Raw genomic sequence first — 24284 nt, 5'->3', positions numbered from 1 at the left:
TTGACCAAGGTCATTGTCTCACTCCAGAAATTTGTGTCATTTCAGGCCTCTCCAAGGGTTCTTTCTGTGCCAAACACTGACACACATTAGTGCTATAGCATAAGCTTTATTGATGGTAAAGGATAGAAAATATGGTACACAACAGAAAAGTAGTGAACATTTACAGTAAGACATAAAATAAACCCAGTACATGGTAAAACCTCAGTTTCAAACACAACAACACTTCTCCAGGAACTCTTTCAACATGCTCAGTTCCCCAAGCTCTATTCAGATCTTTTCTATCCCCTTCTTCATAACTGCCGCCATCCAACTCTATTTTGACCTCTTTATATCTGACTGGTCCCATCTGATCATTTGACAGGCAAACCTCTCTAGCTCCCACAGCCACAGCATATCAAAAGCTGTGATTAGATTGTTCTTTACCCCCCCCCCCCCCACACACACACATTATGAGGGGTCATGAAGGCTTTAAGAAATGCATTAAATACACTTTGTTTGTTTAGAGTTTTTAAATACATTTTAAAATTTAATGCATAATTGTTTTAACCTTTCTATTTATACATTTCAATGTGTTTGTATTATTTAAAATTGTATTGTTTTATATTTGCTGTGTGCTGCACTGGGAGAAAGGTGGTATATAAGATGATGATGATGATGATGATGATGATGATGATGATGATGATGATGATGATGATGATGATAGCATAATACATGTTAGGTTGGGGAAGACTTTCCAATGAGCCTCTTAAGTTTGACATGGCTTGGACCTCTAGCCTGCCTTAATTCCCTCTATTTGGTTAGCAAGTTCTTGCTTCATTGAGAAAAAAAATGCAATTTCTGTAACTGACAGATTGCTCTACAATGAATTGGAAACCTTATAGGTTAAAATGGCTCCTTCTCAAAATATGGGACCCTCTATACCATCCTTTTCCAACTCGGTGCCCTCCAGATATGTAGAATTACATCATCCATAATTTCTCTAAACATTTAGGATTAAGATGTTGAGCTCACTGTTTCATTTTTAACCAAAATGCAAAAATAATAACCATATCAAATAGTGAAAGAAAGAAAAAGATGCATGCCTATCATGACTCACAAGAAATGTTTTCCTGTTTTAACAGCAAAGGAATGCAAAGAGAATTTTGGCAACAATTACTATGCCATCTGAATTTGCCTCTCTACTTCCTCTTCTTTCTCTCCTTTTCCTTTTACCCTTTCTCTGTGCCTTTGTTCATCTCTCTCATGGCAGATGTCCATACTCCTTTGTGACGCCCACATCATACTTTGGGAACAGACACTACAGGGCAAACTCGCACTAGAGACTACCAAACAAAACATATCATCATACCTCCCCACACACAGTAGCTACCACCCAGTTCCCCTCTTCTTCCATATGCAAACTCTATGGGGGAGGGGGGAGGGCCAAATGCCAACATCTGCTCCTTTGCTTGAGGAGCTGTATTAGGTAAGGCTGTTGGCATAAGAAAAAATCAAGTCTGCTGTTGCAAAAACGCCTCTTTTCAAGAATCCTTGGGCAAACAAAGCCTTGATTTACACATTTTGAGGAACTGCACAGCAGATCTTGGACTAGACCTTTCTTTGAAGCAAGAGGAAAAGCACCCTTCTCCTGTGGACTTCTATGCCCAACTCCCATGGACTTCACTAAGCCTGGTGTCATCCCCCTCCACTGACCTCCTCCCATGCCACACCATACAGAATCATTAGTACAGTAATGTTTTTAGTACTAATATTAACTCATAAAATGTAATTCCCATATATCACTGAATGTAATGGGAATAGCTGTGACCCAAACAATTGGCAAAATTAAAATTATATCTTTGAAAAACCTGGGGCCTCTCTTTTCTCTTCCTCCACATTATGAGTCTCACCCCACTCACACCATCTCTTTAGCATTTTAATGGGTTGCAGGCAAACCCCATACCCCATTTCTGCCCAAAGGCAGATGTTTAAGGAACAGTGGTGTTGCCCTCTCTTAGGGTGTCACCTGGTGTGGTTTGCACCTCCTTGCACCCTGTTAGTGATACCACAAGGCTTCTCTGCCTCACCAGCTGTCAGATTCACACATCTCTGACTGAGAAACTGAAGTTTCTATACTGATTGGCTGGGTTTCTCTATGGCTTTTGGTCTGAGCTTGGAAGTTACTTTTTCTGCCTGAGGATGATGATCAGTTTAATAGGAGGAATAATCCAACATATTGGGACGATGTCAGGTTCATACTTTTCAGCCTTCATAGATAAAAACAAGAAAATGTGTGTTCAAACATCATCAGTGTGTGGTCAGGATGGCAAAACTTATTAATGAAAAACATGCAAGCTAGGAAAGTTGCAGCAGTTTGCTTTTACCTGAGTCTACTGGGAAGGACAAGATTCTGCTATTCCCTCCTCTGTTTCCCTGCTGAGTTAATTGAATACAATCTATTTCTGCACTTGGAATTCAGTTTGCAGTAACTGAAGTAAGTGGAGAATGAACTGGGACAGCAGAGGATTAATTGGGACTGTTCCTGCCAACTTGGAAGGATAGGAAGTTCTTGCAGGTTGGGAAAGCTTGCTTCAGGACCAGCACATGCTCCCTCAAGGCAGACCTGGGAGAGCCACACCTCATCTATAGGCCTATCCCCTCCTCTGCTTTAATGTTTCAAAAATCACACTTTTAAAAACTACCTGTACAATCTTGAAGATATGGGAGGAGGCAAGTCTGCCAATGGTTTTGTTTTGTTTGTTTTTTACCCCATGGCTTCATTTAGTCCCAAGAGAGGCCTTTTTTCTGATAGAAAATCACAACCAGGCTGCATCTGTACTGCAGAAATAATGCAGTTTGATGCCACTTTATCTATCATGGCTCAGTGCTATAGAATCCCGAGAGTTTGTTGTGACACCAGAGCTCTCTGACAGGGAAGGCTAAATAGCTCACAAAACTACAGATCTCAGAATTCCATTGTATTCAGCCATGACAATTAAAGTGGTATCAAACTGCTTTATTTCTGCAGTGCAGGTGCAGCCATAGTTTTGGAGAGAGAAAAAAGCAGGACCTGGGTCTAAAATAGCTGACCAGAGAGCTAACAGATTGGCTCCCATGTATGGCCTATAGAAATCATGGAAGGAGATTTTTTCCCCATTTTTAAAAATTAAAATAATGTTTGCAATGGGGTGATGGTCAGCCAGGTGTGGCCTAAATTTCACCCCATGCCAGTGCTTCTCAATTATTTTCTGTCATGCCCCCCGTAGGAAGAAGAAAACATTTCGCGCCCCCCACGCGACTGTAAATAGTATCATTTGTCTATAAAACTGGTGAAACGAGCCCCCCTTTACGGAGCCTTGCGCCCCCCCTGGAGGGCGCGCCCCACTATTTGAGAAGTATTGCCCCATGCCCATGCCTAAATGATAGAATTCAGGATATGCCAAATATCTCCAAAGCTTACACATAGAGTTTGGAGTCTGAAAATGGATGAACTGCAGAAAAAAAACTATTAGCATTACATCTGGAAAATCCACAAAAATGGGAATCCTTTATTAGTGAAAAAAGACTAAAAAGTATACATCTTCTAGCTAAGCCTCACATTAAAATTATTTAATTAGCAATAACATACATATCATTCTGCTTGAAAAAACAATTTATTACCCAAAGCACCAATTATGCAGCTTAAATCTATCTTGCAGAAATGGGCCAGAGGGTGGAGAATCAGGTTCATATAATTAACTCCAGACTAACATAACAATTTGCATAGAATAATCTGCAGATGTGACCAAAAATTACTGCAAGTTTTATGTGGGTGTTGGACTGTGCCCTGTAATTCTGCTTATACAATAAGAACAAAGGCCACTTTGAGACAATTGTTATCTTGAAGAAATGAAACAGCAGTCTATTTTCAGAGCAATCTGCAAAATGCTTTCGCATGCTAACATCCTGGCCTTTCCCTTTTACTTCGCAGTCTTCCCAAATATTTACCAGCTGGAATCAAAGAGTTCATTTTATCCCCACAGAATGATTGACTTTTTGAATTCTTTATGTACCTGGTTCCAGTGGTAAACTGCGACTCTGAAAGTTATGATTTCATGCTGGCAGGGATTCTTCAGACTGGTGCAGTAAAAGAGCATCCTGTGGACTGTGTTAGGACACTAAAGGCCCATGTTGTAGCCCACAGAGCAGTGACATTGCTGAGGCTGGTGTCACCTGGTGTGGTGTGAGGTGAACTGCTTTGTCCTCCCCCAGCTGCCTGCCAGCCCAGACTGCTGCTGAGGGGGTTGGCATTGCGTTATCCAGAGGGTCCAGTATGACTGCTCTGCAGGGTCTGCTCCAAGAGCAGCCATGCTGGACCCTGAAGACATGACACCCCAGGTTTTTTGGGCTATGTGGCCATGTTCTAGAAGAGTTTATTCCTGACGTTTCGCCATCATCTGTGATTGGCGTCCTCAAAGAATGCTGTTTCTCGCTCAATCAGTAGCTGTGCCAGTCCCTTTGGATGTACTGTCCCAGTGGATGACACCTCCCCTCTGGGGTGACACCAAGTATAGTCCACACTCGCCACCCCACAGCCCCTGGTGATGCCTCTGCCTTCACTCTTGAAGACCCTCATATCCCCCAGGTCTCCCTCCAGATAATTTGAGGATTTTTGGCTAACCCCATCCCCCCAGAAATGTGGTGTTTTGACTTTCCTTGCCCTCGCTGCTCCCAAGCCACAACAAAACTGAAAATTGGCCATGTTTTGTCTGATTCCCAAAACCAGGGGTGATGTTGTTTCACCTCATATGGTGTTGTGTCACCACCATATGAGGAGTTGGCTGTAAAGTCCACAGAGGAAGGGTTGCAGGGCTGGGGAGTGGCTTCTTCACAGTTGCCCACCTCTGCTTCAGATGGCCATGTACTCTTCTTCACTCACTTCTGAACATGGTGAGCATGCTGCTCTTTCCCACTCATTCTGCTGAATGGGGTTGTGGATATCTGCTCCAAAAGTCCTGCTTGGAATGTACTACTACTGTCTTTTGGTCAAATTACTAATGACTTTTGAAATAGCCATCCATTTCAAAAACTTCTCTTTTGAAAGCAGGTCTGTGGGGATTCATTTTCATGAAAAAAATAACCTGGGTTCTGGAACAAGGCTCCCTGTTCTTGGATTTCAGGCCAGTTGCTTGTGTTGCCATGATTTTTTAAAAAGAAGCCATTATTTTCCCCTGACACTACCCAATGGCACTCATTGTGCCCAAACTACAGTGGTATCCGCTGGTATCCTTGTAGTGGTATCCTTGGTATCTACTGGAGTTTCATTCCAGGATCCTCCATGGATGCCAAAATTTATGGATGCTCAGATCCCATTAAATACAATGGCATAATAAATTGGTGTCTCATATAAAATTGCAAAATCAAGGTTTGCTTTTTGGAATTTATGTCTTTTTAAAAATATTTTCAAACTGTGGATGGTTGAATCCATGGATAAAGAATCTTTGGATACACAAGGCCAATTACAAAACATATTGCCAGACACTGCAATAAGGTGGCTTTGTATCCCATTTTAGAGCAGCTAAGGCACCTACTTTAAAGAGGGCAGTCCTCTGTTTGAAGGCATCCTGTAGCAGAGCTTGTGAAAATCACTTTTGAAAATACAACTCCCAGAATCCCACATCTAGCATGGCTGTAATTTTAAAAAATGCTATATTTTGGAAAAAAAAGTCATGCGGTGGAATGTATAGTTCAAGTCTAGTTTAAAGATTGTAAAAGGAGAGAGGTCCTTGAGGTATTAACATCTGAAAAACAGTCTGAAGAGAAAGACAGGTCACCAAGGTACAGTATTCCCTATAATGATGAGATGCATTGTTTTGCTATTTAAAAATCAACAATACTTATCTCTGCATATACACGTATGCATATACATTAACTTATGCATATCGAGGGAGGGTATGCTCCTTTTTAGTGACATATTTTCACTTCTAGGGTGCTACCTAAACTGTCAGACTCATGCTATATAGTACAGGAATCAGCTTGTATCGCAAATACTTACCTCTGGCCCCCCGACCGTTCAGTGCATTGCATTTTGTATTTGAACAGATTCAGAAAAGCAAAAGGTCACTTTGTATTAACTGCCACTGGAAACATATCACACAAATGTCACCATAAGGAAGAGGAAGCTTTCATAACCATGATAAACTTTGCTTCCGAGGCAATGAATCATCCACACAACCTTTGAATAAGAAAAACTGGATGAAGGTAATGAGGGTTTCCTCTTGTCTCTCCCAAAAAGGACGACCTTAGGTAGAAATATGTATGTGAAAGCAAGAGAAATCAAGTAGGCCTATTGACAGAACTGTAATAACAATGGCGGCAGCAGCAGCAGCAGCAGCAGCAGCTTTACAGAATGAACAGTTCCCAACATTTCATGCAGAGCCAGGAAAAGTAACTTTTGTGAATTACAAGTTATAGCTAGAGGCCATGCCTTCTAGGAACTGTATGTCCAAACAGTAAATTTCCAAAGCTCTCATTTAATGGAATATATTTCTACCACTTCTGAGTATTTCTTGGTTAAGAAGCACTGACACACATTTTCAAATGTATACAGTCAGCCCTTCATATCCATGCATCCATCCATCCATGGATTCAACCATCCACAGCTTGAAAATATTCAGAAAATATATAAATCCCCAACAGCAAACCTTGATTTTGCCATGTTGCATAGAGGACACAATTTTACTATGCCATTGTATATAACAGAACTTGAGCATCCATGGATTTTGGTATCCACAGGGGGTCCTGAACCAAACCCCAGCAGATACCAAGGGCTCACTGTTCCCATTTAGTAGGGAACAAAAGGGGAAATTCTTTGTACAGTAGGGTAATTTCTTTATTGCATCTGCTTCTATTTTGTATTTTATTTTTATTAACGGCTTTAAGGTTACATCAAATGCTGCAGAAATACTGAGCAGCACAGGCAGAAGAGTGCTGCAATCAAGTCTTCCATTGGCACCTCATTGGAAGCATGGAACATTTGGACAATGCACATATGTCAAATTTAATACATAATTTGTGGTGTGGTTAAAAATATATATGTTGATACCTAAAGTGCAATTGTGTTTGCAACATTCAATTTTAGTTGGCTCCATGGAATTCAGAAAGGGGTGCCGAAATACAATGGTCTGCCTGCTTCCTTCCCCAATCTGGATCTCTCATAGAAACAAAAAAAAAGTCATCTTATTGTATCAGTGCAATGCCCAGCTTGTTTTCTTGTCCTGTGTTCAGTTTACATATTAGCCAGTCACTTTCCTGTAGCCAGCACACAAGCAGAGCATGAGTGCTACAGTACCCTTCCACCTCCCAGATGTACATGACAAATTTGATTGTCCCCAAGCATCATAGCCAATGGTCATGTCATTAGTTGGTTCCAGTAACATCTGGAGAACACTGGGGAAGGCTGATTTACTATAAATCTATATAAAGTATGATTTACTACTGAATCCATTCAGAATTTGCAAGATAGTTTAGCGGCAGCATCCAGGTGATACCACACTCTTTTCAGATCATTTCAAGTTAGCAAGTAAGATGTGCTTGCATAAATGTCTATTTCAGATTGTAAGTATTCATCATCACCTTTAAATGTAATATTCACAGAGCTAGGAAAAATATATTATTTTGAACTACAGCTCTCAACATTATCCAGCCAGTGTGGTTTCTGGCCACTGCTGGGGATACTAGGTGCTATAATTAAAAAAAGTGAATTACTGAAAGAATTGGTAAATTTTGAAAAAGCTACAGGTTTGAAAGTTAATCAAACTAAAACAACTATTTTGACAAAAAACATAAACCAAAAAGAAAGCCAAATGTTAAGTGAGAGTTCAGGATTTAGTTTAAACAAAAAGGTAAAATACCTGGGAATAGTGTTAACAAATAAGAACTCAGATCTGTTTGAAAACAATTATAAGAAAACTTGGATGCAGATTTTAAAAGATCTATAAAATTGGAGAGGATTAAAGTTATCACAGGTAGAATCACATCTATAAAAATGTCTGTACTTCCAAAACTACTTTTTTTGTTTCAAACATTACTGATAATTAAAAATAAATAACCTTTTATAGAATGGCAGAAAGAAATAAACACTTTTATATGGGAAAATAAAAAACCAAGAATAAGATTAAAATACTTGCAAGACGCAAATGAGATGGGAGGTTTATCCTTACTGAATTTCCAACTTTATTATGAGGCTAGTTGTCTAATTTGGATCAGAGACTGGATGACGGTCCAAAATATTAATACGTTAAAATTGGAAGGGACAAATCTGAGGTGTGAGTGGCATGCCTATGTATTTTACAATAAGGATAAGGTTAACAAAGATTTTTATAAGAAATGCCTTGTTGAAACTATGGAAAAAATATAAGAAGATCATCTGTCCCAAAATACTGCTTTGGGCTTCACCACACAAAGCTCTAGTTAGAACAGACCCATACGGAAATGAAAAGTGGATTAGATATAAAAATATTGTAACCAAATGAGGGAATGTGTTTAAATGAAAATCAAGATCAAGAGAAGAGTTGGGAAAAGAAGGGATAATAAGTAATTGATTTCAATATTTGCAACTGAAGGAAATATTACAAACAGATAAAAATGAGGGACTAGAGCAGTGATGGCGAACCTATGACACGCGTGCCAGAGGTGGCACTCAGAGCCCTCTCTGTGGGCACACATGCTGTCACCCTAGCACAGAGTTTGCCAGAGTTTCTTACTAGAAAGCCAGAGGGACGTGGCACTGGGTTGCAGTTTGGGCTCTTGGTCTGTAAAAGGTTCACCATCACTGGACTAGAGGATAAGAATACAGAACTGGCAAATCTTTTGATATCAGAAGATAATAAATTTCTATCAAAAATTTACAAATACCTCTTGAAATTATCCACCGAGGATGAGATTATAAAAAATAATGTTAAAATGTTGGTCATACCTTAGATACAGAGCAATGGGAAAAGACATTGAAAAAAGATTAAGTTATACTAGATGTCAAGATCTGAAAGGATCTGACCCCAAACATATTAAGTAAAATTTATGGTAATACAAAAATATGGTAGACCTGTAACAAAATAAGAGAATATTGTCTTTTGTATCTACAAAAGACAATTAATAAGATATTAGAAATAGGTTTAATAAGTAAACCAGAAATCTTCTTGTTAAACTTGATAGATGAACAAAATGAGAAAAACACATTAAAGAATATTGTTTCATATGATAACAGTGGCCAGAATCATCTAGGCTAAATTATAGAAAAAAGAGAAGATTCCAGATATAGAAGAATGGGAATTAAAGGTATGAAATGGTTGAAATGGATAAATTAACCAGATATGAAAGCTCAAATAGATATTTAGAGGATTCGGAAAAGATTACACAATCTTTGACTTTGAAATGGGGGGAAGTAATCAAAGTAAAATACCATAGAGAGTAGACGGACGTTGTTCTCATTTATTTTTCTCTCTCTACTTCTGTCAAATTTATTAACTATAGATACTTACTAATAGAATTACTGATGTATACATATACAAAACAATATGTATATAACACCTGAATATTACTTAGAAAATCATCAAAATATTTGTGTATAAGTTACAGGATTTTATAGTTATAAGAGAAAATAAGTGCATAGATGTTTCATAGAAGTGTAGGATGAACAGAATTAAATACGACGAAAACTTGCAATGGAAGCTTCAGAGAACACATCTAAATGTTGGAGGGAGAGGAAGTCATTGTTTTTTAAGTCTATATTTTATGTTGAGATGTTTGAGGATAGGATGAGAGGTAGATTGGAGTTGTTTTTCCTTTCTTTTTTGTCTATTTTGGGGGGAGGGTTGTGGTTTCTATTTGTGATTTCATTCTTATCTTACTTTTGTATTCTTACTTAATTTTCTTTCTTGCTTTTTGATGCTGTTCTTTGTTGTTTCCTGTCATTTTATCTTTTGTATTTGTAGTGTTGTATTTGTAGAAATAAAGGGTTGTTTTTTTAATTAAGTATTTTTTCCAAATAGGCATGGGTATTTATAACTATAGAAACACGTCATGGAAGTATGATTTCTTTACAGATATGAAAACTTTGCTAGTAGAAATGTAATTTCCTCCCCTAACCTTTCTTCAATCCAGTGGTTTACTCTCCTTCTCTACTGGTCCAGTCCAGATGAAAACTCTTTCTGCCACCAATGGCTTCATCCAGTCAGTGAAAAGATCAACCGCACTGCAACAGCAGCCACACATGTCCCAATGGCAGCAGTTACTGTGCCCAGCTGGACACCACTAATTAATCAGATATGTATTTTCAGTTGACTTTCAAGCTAGTAATTGGGAAATTGCACCAATTAATTGATTAATGCTTTCCTCTTTGCCACTTAACCACTGGAGTACACCATACATTTACACAGCAATTACAGAACACATGTAATGTTTGCAAAATATACTGGGAGAGAATTACAGTTGTGCAGCTGGACATGGGTCACCTTTTCCCTAGTTGGTTGGCCTGAACCACAGATTACAGAGCTAATTAAATATACTATATAGTTTATCTCAAAAGCTCACTTCTAAATTGCATTTGCGAGACCTTTTCTGTTGTTTTTGTTTGAGTTCTGACCTCACATCTTTTGCAGCTATTAAGTGAACCATGGATCTGGAAAACTGGCTTTTCACTTCATTTCCCTTCTCAGGTTGCCTTCTCGAAGCTAATGAAGCAAAGTTGCTGTCTTTAAAATTACTAATACATGATTTTTAAAATACTATAGCACATGAGACCAAACACAAACACGGTTAACATAACAACTGGAGAAAGGGAGAATTAAAGCAAAATAATAATCTTTTGGTAATACTCTTCCCATTCTTCTGAGTGTTAACACTGAAATTGTCTACACCTCATTTCCGAAAGAAAAGACTACACACTTCAGTGGAAGACACTGATTTGGATTAAGCTGTACATACTGTAGATCCACTAAAACAAAGATTTAGGTTAGTCACAACTGAAAAGATTTCAGTGGGTCTGTTCTAAGTAGGATTAAGCCTGGATATCCAAGACAATATTGAACAGACCAGTGGTCATCAAACATTTTGGTAAATATGAAATTGTAATTAGATACCCTCCAACTGTCCTGCTTTGGAAATCTTAATCCTTTCTCATTCTACTTTTTCAGGTGCTTTTAAAGTGTCCCAGTTTCTCCCTCTTCTTACAATTTCCCTCTTTTATTCTCATCTTATTTCCATTGCTGCAAACTGAGTTCCAAGTACAAAAGTAGTTTGCACTCAGTTAACTGAGCAGGAGGAGAGGAGGGGACAGAATCTTGCCCTTTCCAGTAGTTTCAGGCAAAATCAAACTGCTGCAGCCTTTCTTAACTTAAATGTTTTTCCTCATTAATATCTTTTGCCATCTGATATTGCTTGGCCACATGTGACCTGGTTTTCCTCTGTGAATTATTGGAAAGTATGTATTACAATATCTGTTCAACTACAGTACTCTTGCTTTAGGGTAGTTTCCCCTATAGAAAACTGAGCAGAAAACAGTGTTATGCGGGAGTGAAGGTCAGGGTTTTTTTCAGTGATTTCTCCTAATCCCTGAGGATATTTACTAGGATGGCTCCCTCCTTCCTTCTTGTCTTTCTGTCAGAAGGAAAAGACCTTTTTATTCAACTACTCCTTTAGCATCTATTTCCCTTCCTGCAGAAGAGGCTTTTAATTAGCTAGTGCTGTATTTTATTTTATCAGCAGTATTTTATATTGTGTTCTAAACTATCTTTATTTTTATTTTTTCATGTTGTATTTTAATCACATTGGTCCTATTTAGTTGCAAGCTTACTTTGAGTCCCACTCTTGAGAGAAAGGCAGCATATAATCGAAATGTTAGAGATAGAATAGGCCGTTATTATAGCAAGAAGGTTATAGGTCAGATCCTATCTAGACATCCCTCAGTTACAGAGAAAACTTGGAAAAAGTTGTTTTCTAGACTACACATTATAAAATCTTTCAGACTCATGATCACACAGGTTAGATAGTTCTGAGACTCGTAGTCCAAAAAATATAACTTTCAAGCTCTCATTCCCATCACCCAGACTCTAGAGCGACAACTTAAATCTGCCTTTTTAAACAAAGTACCCTCCAAATGTGTTGGACTACAACTCTTACAACCAACACCAGGCCCAATGTTGTCTGGACACAGTGAGACAAACCCATACTGCATGCACCACACTGAGGAACAATATCTTATAAATTAGATGGGAAAGAACCTTAGTTTCACTTCCTTATTCAGAGTAATTTCTTAAACTTAAAATAGCTAGTCTCAGTGATTTGAATATACCATCAAAGTTAGTTATGCTTAGATTAGAGCCACTAAAAGCAATGAGAGTTAAGCCAGAAGACTAACTTGTCCCATTGATCCCAATATCTCAATCTCATTTCTTGGTACTATCCAATGATACATGTTTACCCACAAGGCTATGTGTTAAATTGACCTTTCCAATCTCTTGTTGTCCTTCCAATCATCTGAATTATTTTTTAAAAAGCATTTTATTTGAAGATTTTTCAGTTACAAAAGAGACGGTCAATGTGTTACCAAAGAGTTACAGGCTGCTATGTGATGCCTGGGAGTAATGTCCAGTGAATTCAACGGGAGCTATGTCTGAACAAACATGAATAAGATCAAACTGTTGTATTCATGAGATTTTAGTATAATACTAACAAAAGGGCAATTACATCTTTAGCAGAACTAAACATCATTATTAATAGCAATGCTGTCTACTTACCAATAGCCATCATATAATCCCACCGGTCCACCAGGCACATATTGAAGATCAGATGATCCGATGTTTGCCCTTGACCGACAAGTGAAATGTTTCTCTCCAAATTTTGGCAGACTGCAGAGGTCCAGCCTATAAGGAACCAAACCACTACCAGAAAAATCACAGCCAGCATCTTCATCACTCGTGCACCTGTCATGTATGGAATTCGTTGAACCGTTCGGGAAAGGAACACTTTCAAAACCCTGCAAAATGAAATATGCAAAGAATTACAATATGACACTCACCCCTTCAAATGTCATCACAGTTCCTTATGGATGAGTTCAGGAGTAGGCAGCATGTGGTGCTCCAAATCTCTGCTTCCAACATCCTTCATTACTGGCTGAGCAATGAGGACTGATGGACATTGCAGTTGAACAACATCCAGAGAGTCACAGGCTACCTACTCCCGGGTTAACAGTTCTTCATATGCTCCTTTCAAAAGTGATATCTTGTTTGCTTTATTTACTTTTAAAATAAACACTTTAAGCATTTCTATTGTCACACATCCTTCATTTAAAAAGTTACTTATCAAATTCAGGGTTGTTTCATTAGATTACCATATACAAGTAAAACATGTATTGCCCTTCTTTCTTAACTGCAGAATCTACCCTTCATTTCAAAACTGGGGTGCATGTGAATTATTACTGTTGATATTAGTGGTTGGTTGGATTTTTAGCAACTCCAGATGATGCAGTTAAAACTGATCATTATTTTTTCATTGGCTGTTCAACAGTGGAACAAACTCCCTTGGAGTCTCCTTCCTTAGAGGTCTTTAAACAGAGGCTGGATGGGCATCTGTTGGGGATGCTTTGATTTAGATTACCTACTGGATGGCCCTTGCGGTCTCTTCCAACTCTATGATTCTAAAAAAAAATTAGGATTGATAAAGGAATGGCATAAAATTTGATTGATTCTTCTGAAAATTAATCTAAAAGCCCCCAAAGCATCATTCAGAAGTAAGTAGAAAATGTTACTTGCTACATTTAAAAAAACCAATACAGTATTGGTCCCACTCACTATATTTATTAATTGGTATAAATGGTGGTCATATAGTCTGGTTTATAAATACAGCTATTTCTAAGAGTTACTATAAAACGTAACCTGAGGCCTTGCATTTGCAGTTCCAGCAGTATGATCCTATGAAATCTACCCAGAGGTAAATCCCTTTAGTTCAGTGGGAACAACTCCCAGGTGGCTAACATATTCTTCAACATTTCACAGATGAAAACAGGGAAACATGTGGCCAAGTAAGAACAGGGTGTGGTCAAGATAGCAAAAGTTATTAATGAGGAAGAAAAGGCAAGCTAGGAGAGGCTGCAGCAGTTTGCTTTTGGCTGACTCTACTGGGAAGGACAAATTTCCACTCTTCTTCTCCAGTTCACCAAGCTGAGTTAATTGAGTACAAACTACTTTTACACTTTGAAGCCAGTTTGCAGCAATTGGAGAACAAGGGAGGGGGGGGGAGTGAGAGGATGAGAGAAAAATGGGAACATTTTAAAAACAGTGGGAAAACTGGAATGACAGAGGATTAACTGGGACTGTCCCTGCCAAATTGAGACAGTTGGAGGATGGGAGCAAAGGGAGCAATGTTAGCCCCCACCAAAAAGCTGAAAGAGGTTAGGAAAAAGCTGAAAAGCCTCTCCACCAGCACAATGGAGCTTCTTCATTGGAAAGCCCATCCTGGGGCCCAATAGAACACCTTCTGAAATTTCTATGCGTATCCTTGTAAGGGTTCCCAATTCCCATAATTTGAGACAAAAATCTTCAAGGGAGGGGAACATGAGGTGTGGATCCACACGCTTCCTTTTAAAACACATTTCCTATAAGGCATTCCACCTACAGATTAGCACTTCCCTCTTACTTTCAATGGAAGACTTATTTTTAAAAAAGACTTATTTTTAAAAAAAATCAAAGATCAACTGAGGAAGGAGCTGAAAAGCAACCCTATTACCAATTCCTACCCTGTCATAGTGAACCTGCAGGGCTGTGAAAATGTCAGATCAACTCGCTTTGGGTTGCTCTGTCCTCCTTTATATATCAGATTGAAAGGGGGTGTAGTTCCTTATTCAGGCTGTGAAACAGCTGGTGCTGGGTGTGATTTCAGATTTAGAAATTTTGCATACATTAGCAAATATACATTTGAAGAGGGGAAGGTTTCATAAGCACAGTGGTGGAATGGGATTTACTGGATAGTTACACAGCTGAAATGAACTTTATAAGATTCTGCAGGATAGACATTTCTATTGAACATCTATACATATACAGTACATTCATTTATATAACTTCCCTAGAAACCTCTGTTTAGAAATACCACAAGAAATCTGCAGATCAAAGTAAACTCAGTGAAATATCTTTTAAACTGTAAATCCAGATTTTCCTCTTTAAATTCAAGTGCTTTCAATAGCGTCTTTCCCCAGAAACTGCAGATGGCATACAGAAATGCTTTGGAAAAAGGAAAGCCCTGCATGACTGAAAACACCCTTGGTGGTATATTTGACAAGCGCAGCACAAAAAGCAAAACCCAAAGGTATCTTTACCTGAATCTGTATCTATACAGTGTACAGTATATCATGAAAGGAAGGATTGACTTAATATCTGTGACACCAATTATTTTTAGAATATCCAGGTGTCCTGTTTCTTACAACGGTATGTCATCAGCAAAGCAACTTGGAGGAATGAGATTTAAAAAAACTTCTAGAAACCACTGAACCAGCAGAAAAATCAAAGCTACTTTGGCAGCAAAGATTCGCTCTCATAGATTTTTCAAAATATTATGCCCTCTTTCTTATGGCCATCAACATTATAAATACTGAATAATAATCTTTATCTCATTTATCCATTTTAAAAAGTCTGCAAAGTGAATCATATTACAAGTGGGAAATTGAGCATTTGTACCCCAAATTTTATTCTCTAGTTGAAAGCTGAAGTTTGAAAGTAATGTTCTGAATATTTTCCACATTAGTAGCTTCTCACTTCCACATATGCCCTGCAGGTTTGCAGTGTGTGTGTGTGTGAATAGAGGATGGGAAGGGGATTGTAAATCAAATTGTCTCATGAGTTTTGTAGTTTAGAGGCTGTATGAATAATGTAGAAGGAAGGATTGACTAGGGGCTGCATTGACTCCAAGGCTCATTGCAGTAGCCTCCTGAAACATCTACAGACTCTGGGCAAAATCAGGAGCTTGTATATGTCATATTTTACATCAGAGGTGTCTGCCACTCCAGATGTTTTGGGTTTAAAGCCCCATCAGCCACTCCCACATGGCCCATACTGATGGGCTGTGGAGGCTGTTCTTTAAAATAGTTGGAGGTATCAGTGTTTCTCACACTGTCTTATGGGAAATGCATGAAAACACATTGTATTAAATCCATCAATTTTACAGCTGGGAGGTGGGCCTCATATAAAACGTTGTGTATTAACACAGAGACCATCCTCTTAGTCATGTTTGGGTTTTGGAAGATAACTAGAAATCCTTCCAACAAGGGGTCTTTCATATTACACAACTGTAGCACTACAAGTCCACTTTAATTACCTTGGCAAAATCCTATGGAATCCTAGGATTTGCAGGTTAGATAGTAGTATTTTAAAATACTCAACCAGAGAATTCTAGTGTCTCATCAAACCACAAACGCCAGGAGTCCACAGGATATAGTTGTGACAGTTAATTGGAAATGAATCATTTGTGCAGTGGTGCACTGCTGTAACAAGAAGCTTCTTGCATTGGTGCAACAAGAAGCTAATTGTTGCTGTTGTTTTTAAATCAAGAGATTACAATCTCACCAAAAGCCATTTGTTTAATTTTTTCCATTTATCAGGGTTTTCCATAACAAGGAGTACAAAACATCTCAAGGTCAATATTTATCAGGAAGCTTACCATGAAAATAGATCTGAGTCATGTTCTCTAGTAATCCTCTTCTGAAGCACAGCCAGCTCAAGCAAGGCATTCCAAACTCTCTTTCTGACTCCAGGTCCAAAAGGAAGCTTACTGCTTCACCTGAACTCACACCTCTAGTGGGAAAACCTTGCAGCACTGAGCCTGCCAGTTTGGATGCAGATTCATCTATCAAAACTTTTACTCCTTAGACGACTTCTTAATTTTTACTATTTATTTTGTTATAATGGCTTTCAAAAAACCACAGCCTCTCTCAGGGCAAGTGTCTCCATCTGCAGGAAATGTATTTTTTATATTAACCATACAGTTGCCCCTCGGTTTGCATGGATTTCCTATCTGTGACTCTCACTTACTCGTGAGGAACAAACAGAAAGTATTAAAACGGGGCGTGTGTCCAAGGTGCACACTTGCAGCCGCTCACGGGCATGTGCTCCCATTCAAGCCTATGGGGCTTGAATATGTGCAAAATTCCATTCCAGACTCCCCATGAAAGTGGAGGGCTGACTGTATTTTTAAAACAGATATATCCCATCCCCCTCAAATGCTAACAGATATAAATTAGTCTATTTTCTGTACAGGTTGGATCCCTGGGTGGCATTCAAGATGTAAATATTCATAACATGGATAATTTTTAGAGCTTTCTAGTACAATGGGCTCTTAGTATCTGCTGGGGTTTGGTTCCAGGACCCCCTGTGGATACCAAAATCCTGGATGCTCAAGTGCCATTATGTGCAATGGCCTAGTAAAATGGTATTCCTTATACAGTACAGTATATAATTTGAGCTCAGTTTTCAGCAATTCAGCTAAACTGAAGAGAAAAGAGGAAAGTGGGAGGAAAGAAACTGGGATATTTAAAAAGTAGCTGAAAAACATGAGATGGCAGAGGATGAACTGTGCCAAACTGATCAGTTGGAGCATATGGGTCCTTTCCCTTAAACCAGATCTGGAAAGGGCAACACTTCAGATAAAGGATGCTTTTATTGGGTGTCATTCACATAATCTTCATCAAAGATAACACACGGACACTTTGAACTAATCCAAAAGGTAGTCCCAACAACACTAGATAAGTCAATCAATAGGAAATTGGTACAAACACTTATATAAGTCCTATTGATTCAATGGATCTTCTTTAGTTAAGACTAACAATTGAATTTAGGTCCCTATTTATATGTGAATATTAATTTTAGTATTTCATATTTCCCTATCTTTCTGATTTTCTGCTCATTTCAAAAGCAAGCACATTTTCATTATCACAGCTTAATAATTTTTATTATTAATGACCATTGAATTACTGCTTTTCTTGCTCTCAAATAGAAGTCTTCGGTAAATGAAAGTAGTTTCTCCAATAACGTTTGCCTTTTACCTGGTCCTGTCCAATTTATTAAGAGCCTTGAGATACAGTGCTGGAAAGAATACTTATAGTACTATTAACATGGAATAATGCAATTCTTCTTGTGGGATTTCAAAGAGAATAAATTAGTTCACAGCCACTTATTATAACAGCCAAGCTTTTTACCAAAGAAAAAAGAAAAAAAGATCAATGGAAATCCTGAGTTTGATGAAAATTCAATTCCTAATGTGACAAAAAATAATAATTTACATCCAGGCAAATTTGTTATCATATGAAAAGTCTTGTAACTCATTTTGCATCAATGACAATGGAATCCTGGTGTAGGTAGTTTGAAAGTTGAACTACAACTCTGGGGATCAGGGCTCAAATCCCTGCTCAGCTATGGAAACTGGCAAGTTATATTCTTTCAGCATCAGAGGATGGCAAAGGCAAACCTACTCTGAGCAAACCTTCTCAAGAAAACCCTGTGAAAGGTTTGCCTGAGAGTCACCATAAGTCAGAAATGACTTGAAAGCACACAACAATAACAAATGCCCCACTATATACCATGAGAGAGTCTGACTTGCCCAGTCACCCATTGGGCTTCCATGGCTGAACAGGGACTCGAACTCTTGTCTCCCAGGGTCATAGTCCAACACCACACTGGCTTCTTATAAATAGGCTACAATGTGTTAAATCTACACTGTCATGAAAGATGCTGGGCTGGCAAAGGCAGAAATATATACAGTTACTCTGGCCCCATTCACACTGAAAAATAACCTGGTATGGGAACCGGGTTATTTCCCTGAAATGCCACAATCGATTCTATCCGTGGCATTGATTTGCCACAATTGTGGCATTTTACCCTGGGATTCAGTTCACATGTGCCAACAGGGTAAAATGCCATGATCCTGGCAGAAGGGGGGTGGGTAGGAAGGTGAGGAAAAGTGGAGGTGGCTGAGGGAGAGGAAGAGGAGGAATGACAAGAATGGAGGGGGCAATGGGGGTGCTGGAGGGAAGGAGAAAGACTGTGGGGGCAATCGGAGGTAGCTGGAGGGAAGGAGCAGGACTGAGGGGGCAATCGGAGGCAAGATCAGGGGTGATGGTGGAGGAAGGAGGAGGAAGCACAAGAATGGAGGGGGCAATCGGAGGTGATTGGAGGGAGGCAAGAATGGGGGGTGACTGAGGGAGAGGAAGAGGAAGGAAGAAATTGGATGGGAGCGATTTTCAAGTTCCCATTGGCTAAAAAACGGTTCTTTCAAAAAGAACCGCAAGAAAATACATGACAAAAACCCTGGGTTAAGGGGGACTTACACTGCGCCACGCACAATTCGGGTCAGAAAACCCTGGAGCAAGTATGAACAACCCTCCGATTTGGGTCATGAAACCCCGACACAAGTATGAATGACCCTCATTAAAACTGGATTGGCGCTCAGGTTAAAATGCAGTGTGAATGGGCCCCCTAAGATGATATGCTGAGCTACAGTACAGTTTGGTCATCTAGCCAAAAGAGGGTGCAGGACATTGGCAGAACATCATCCACTAAATGCAAATATTTGCAACTGATGCAGAATGATTGAACACTGAGACTGGAGACTGGTGCTTCTTAGGGAAAGTTTTTGGAAGGAGGATCAGAAACAACATCAGCAGCATATTTGAAAAAAAGATCTCCAAACCATGCATTGCTCAAATCCAGGACTCAAAAAGGTGATTGTTTTTTTAGACTCTAGTTCCCAGAATCCCTTAGCCAGCATGGCTATGGACAAATTATACAACTTTTGGTGTTCAGTCAAAACGCCATTCTCTCCACACCAGGGTCTGATTGTTTTTATTAAATAAAAATGATGAAAAAAGTATTTTTAATATAGAAATTGTGCACACATTTGGCATTTTCATCAATGCAAATTTTCCAAGCAACTTTTTACAAATGATCCAACCAAATTTGGGTATGGCACTTTACTTAATATGTAACTCATTATATTGTTTATATTTGTTTTTAGCTTATTTAAATTATCTTACTGTTTTTAGTCTAACACCTGTTTTGATGCTATTGTAAGCTGCCCTGAAATCTCTTAATATTGGGTAGAGTATAAATATTTTAATAAATAATAAATAACACATTTAAAAGGCCTTTTTTAGCTAGGAGCTAAATTCAGAGATGTCAGGACATGAAGTATGCAGTAATGCTGATAACTGTTATCATGATACATATGTGGTATTCTAGAAACTGTGCAATTAGTTGCTTCGATTACAGATGTAGGCCAAATAAAATTCTCAAATCCTAGCTGACACGTGTTTGGGCTAGTAGCCAGCTGACATTTTAGATTAATTCATTTTCAGGCAGGCACATCTGTCAAATTAGGATAAATGACATGAGGATTGATAAAAAGAGAATTAAAAATTCAATGCAAACCAAAGAACTTTACACCCAGCTATGAAAACTGGGACAGACTTTGCTGTAGCCAATGAATCCCTGCAAATTACACAAGCCTGTGATGAAAACACGTTTTCCAATAGTGTGGCTGTTTTTAATGTTTGTTTTTTTTTGGGGGGGGGGGAGCTGAATTTAAAAAAAAACAATAAAAATGTCATCCTACAAACTGGTTCCCCCCCCCCACACACACACACACAAATTCGATATTTTTATCAATTCACTTGTTGGTCAGCTTTTATTAAGTGTGGACATTGATGTTACAGTGTGGTTTCATTTCCTTTAATGCCTGCTAGGGCTATAAAACCAGAACCTGACAGAGCTCTGCTGCAAACCACCCCAGCAGAGAGAATGAGAGGACCACAGTGACTATCTGGGGCTAGGGGGAAGAAGAAGCTGCTGGTTCTACTGCTGCTTGGACCTTTGCCTTCCAAATGTCTTCTAAGAAGCAGAGCCCTCCACTCCATCTGGAGCCATCCAGCCATGGAGGGAGAGATGCAGGCTCAGCTCCATCAGGCCTGACCTGAACTAAGAAGAAGAGCCCTCCCTTCAGCCTGTGTGCCTTGGTCCAGGCCTCAGAGGGAGAGAAGAACTGCTGGACCAGATCCCCTTCCCCACCACCATTCCCGTCTCTTTTTGTGTCATGACTTTTTAGATTGTAAGCCTGAGGGCAGGGAGCTGCCTAATTAAAAATAATAATAATTGTAAGCTGCTCTAAAAGCCTTTAGGGCTGAAGGGCGGGGTATAAATACCGTAAATAATAAATAGATAGTGCCTTTGAACAGATTTCCGTGTTTCATATCAGAAAATTAAAGTGTTTTGAAAGTGTAGTAGAAGACATTAACCCTTTCTTACTCTTTGCAGGATATTTCTTTGCAGAATCATTTCATAAAGTCACATGTTACAACACAGAAATGCCAAAGCAAGTTATGAAAAAACTGTACATGATAGAGCAAATCAGAGGTCATTTTTTGATTTAGAATGCCAAATTCCTATAAAACCAGCATACATTCTTAAAAAGTTTTGATGATGCTAATTTTGCAGGCTTTTGCTATTCATGTGGTTGCTATACAGTGTAATGTGTGACATTGGGACTCATGAAAGATAAATCACAAGGCCTAGGAAACATATTCAGGGGTAGCTGTGTTGGCCATGCAGCAAAATACAACAAAATACAAAATCCACAAAAGGGCAATACCCTTACTGGCCAAACAAAATACAGAAAATACACCATGCAAGCTTTTGAAGCTTTACTGGCTTCTTTCTCAGGCCATGTGAGGATGGGGAAATTCTTGAGTAATTCTTCTTGTATTTCTTTTTGAGAAATTCAGTGTTCTTGTTAGCTTCCCTTGATCTCAAGGGAAATTACTTTTTTGTTGCTAAGGGAGTTGAAATTTTATTACCTGTATTTTATTGCCCTTTTGTACCCAGTCCCCACATGCACAAGGAAGGAAGTGCCCCTGCCTACATTGTGATCTCTCTCTAGATCATTTTAACTGACAACAGAAGTAACATCTGAGACAAACTGTAGGCCTGTGACTCCAGTATTGTCACTTTTCTTCTCCTGTATGAGTTTTAACATCTTTGCCTGATGAAGAAGCCAGTGAAGAATTGAAAGCTTGAATGAAGTACAGTGCGCCCTTGCTTTATGCGAGACTGCCCCGCGTAAAGCAAATTACGCATATGCTCGAGTCCCCTTGAAATGAATGGGGCTTGTGCACATGGCAGCATGGCGGTGTGGCGGAGCACACCCCATTAGTCCCTATGGGACTCGTTACCCCTTCCTCCCCGTGCAGCTTTCAGCGTATGACGCGGGCACGCTGTATTTTCAACATTTTGGTTGGTCAATAAAAGTATTACTCGTTTGTGCACAAGGACTAGGTTCATAATTAAGAAAAGTGCATACTATGTACAGTGGAGCTTATTCTTAGGTAAACAAAATTACTGGATAGCTTGTCCATTATAGAATTGACAAGTATCCTATATTATTACTACTAATATTTTTAGGATATGTTTAATAAAAACAACCAGATTTATATACATATAAAACAAGTCCAAAGAAAGCAATAATGACTAGAAAAAATACATTTAGCATGAATAAATTAATCTCAATATATCTTTATATATTGATTATGTCTAGTTTTATTTAAATTATGACACACTTCTCATCTACGTTATTGTACTTCAATTTAACAGATCTTCTTAATGATGTAACCAAATCAGTGTAAATACTTTAATTGTTCTTTCTACCAATAAATGTTGTTCTTTCCCATCTAATATAACCATGTGATTATCTATGCTTAATATGCAAAATAAATATTTGTATGCATTAACTATATTTCCCATTTCTAAGTAAGTGATTTTATTGTTTCATTTGATAGTTAATAAACCTGACCATTTAATTTTCCAGTATTTTATTACAGAGCTCCAATCTCTTCCTCCAACTTTCCTGAAGATTTCTCCTTAAGCCTGTGGGTAATTCTGTCTGTTTCCATCAATAATTAAATTAGCAGACATGCAAGTGTCCTTTCTTATGAGGAATGTCTCCTAAATGAAGGTGGGAAAGCTTTTCTCTTTATATAATCAGAAAAAGATGCCAAAACGTCCCATAACTTTGGGTGTGGGTCTTTTATAAAGACCAATGTGTGCATCACATCATTATCAAGGTGGACAATATGTTAATTTCACAGAGAAATACATGGCTAAGTTAGCTAAAATTGATACTTTCACTTGGTAAGAACAGAACACAAACTTGTTAATAGCTTCTACCTGATTATCAACCCTACATGCCACAAACTTTAGCTGTCTTTATTTTGAAAATCTGGCAAAACTAGTAAATACGCATAGGGCAGCAATGTAACACACCATCTCCATGTGTCAGGATGGAAGAGAAAAATGATCTAACTAAAATTAATATTCAGTGCGGAGTGTAAACCTCTGAAAATCTGTGGCAGAAGGCAAGATTCTTTCTGCTCTGATTAGCCTCAGTTTGGCGAGAATTTCCCCCAGTAGCAAAGTACACAGCTGAAGAGTACTCCTGGATCAGTCCAGACTTTACCTTTCCATGTATTATGCATGCCATCGATTATTTTTACTTAAACAGATCAATTCAAGTTCTGGTGGAAATGAGTCCCTTTAATTCCACCTCATATGTAGCTTTAAATAGCTGGCCCTATCTAATTAAAGGAAATTTTAAAAATGGAATCAAAGCTATTGTCTAAGTAGTGCCTGTTTCTGGGGAGAACAAATGCTATCAGGCGTTTTATTGCTGGCTAAAATCTTCATTTTGTATGTGTTTATAAAGGACCTGGCAATCTGATAACTAGTTTTAGAGGATGCACATTTACAGATGCTGGTGAAGAATACCTCCCAAGGCAGACTGAAGGAGAGAGAAGAATTTAAGGTGACTAGCAAAGCCAACCTGGAAGGAGAAAACCATTAGACAAACTTCTGGGTCTTTCACTAGCTCATCTTGGATTTGTTCATAAAACTAAACCACAGGACAGAAGGAATCCTTTTTAAAGGGACTGATTCTGAGATAAGTGCTTAGGGAAGTGAGGGACAAGTCCTCTCTGAGGATTTCCTCTGTTTCAAGGATGTGTTTCAAGGATCTTCAGTTTTCAAATCTCAGAAGTTACAAGAAACATAGCCCAAGAGAAAATGTAATCCAAAACACCCCAAGGACCAAAAGGTCCCTATCACTGCTCTGTTTGAAGTTCAAGATTTAAAGACAAAGAACACAAAGATGGAAGAGTAGCAGGAGCCTTGTAGTTCCCAATGAATAGTTTGCAGTGGGACAGCAGATGGTGTAACAGCATTTCCCATTTGGGTAAGATGCATTGC

The 24284-nt window shown here is 38.7% G+C and overlaps 1 protein-coding gene across 2 annotated transcripts in view; it reads right to left on the bottom strand.

The window, feature by feature from the left end:
- GPR158 (G protein-coupled receptor 158) overlaps positions 1-24284 on the bottom strand; it is a 146330-nt gene that overhangs the window by 11759 nt on the left and 110287 nt on the right. For both annotated transcript variants that reach the window (XM_089533393.1, XM_089533394.1), the window contains one exon: positions 12753-12991. In XM_089533393.1, the coding sequence (XP_089389519.1) occupies positions 12753-12991 (239 nt within the window). The remainder of the gene's footprint in view (positions 1-12752; positions 12992-24284) is intronic.

The sequence above is a fragment of the Sceloporus occidentalis genome, unplaced genomic scaffold, assembly GCF_023333645.1.
Source record: "Sceloporus occidentalis isolate IW3139 unplaced genomic scaffold, rSceOcc1.0.p SCAF_7, whole genome shotgun sequence".
NCBI classification, from domain to species: Eukaryota; Metazoa; Chordata; class Lepidosauria; order Squamata; family Phrynosomatidae; genus Sceloporus; species Sceloporus occidentalis.
Note: the sequence above shows the minus strand (reverse complement) of the source record. Positions and strands in the feature narration are given on the sequence as shown.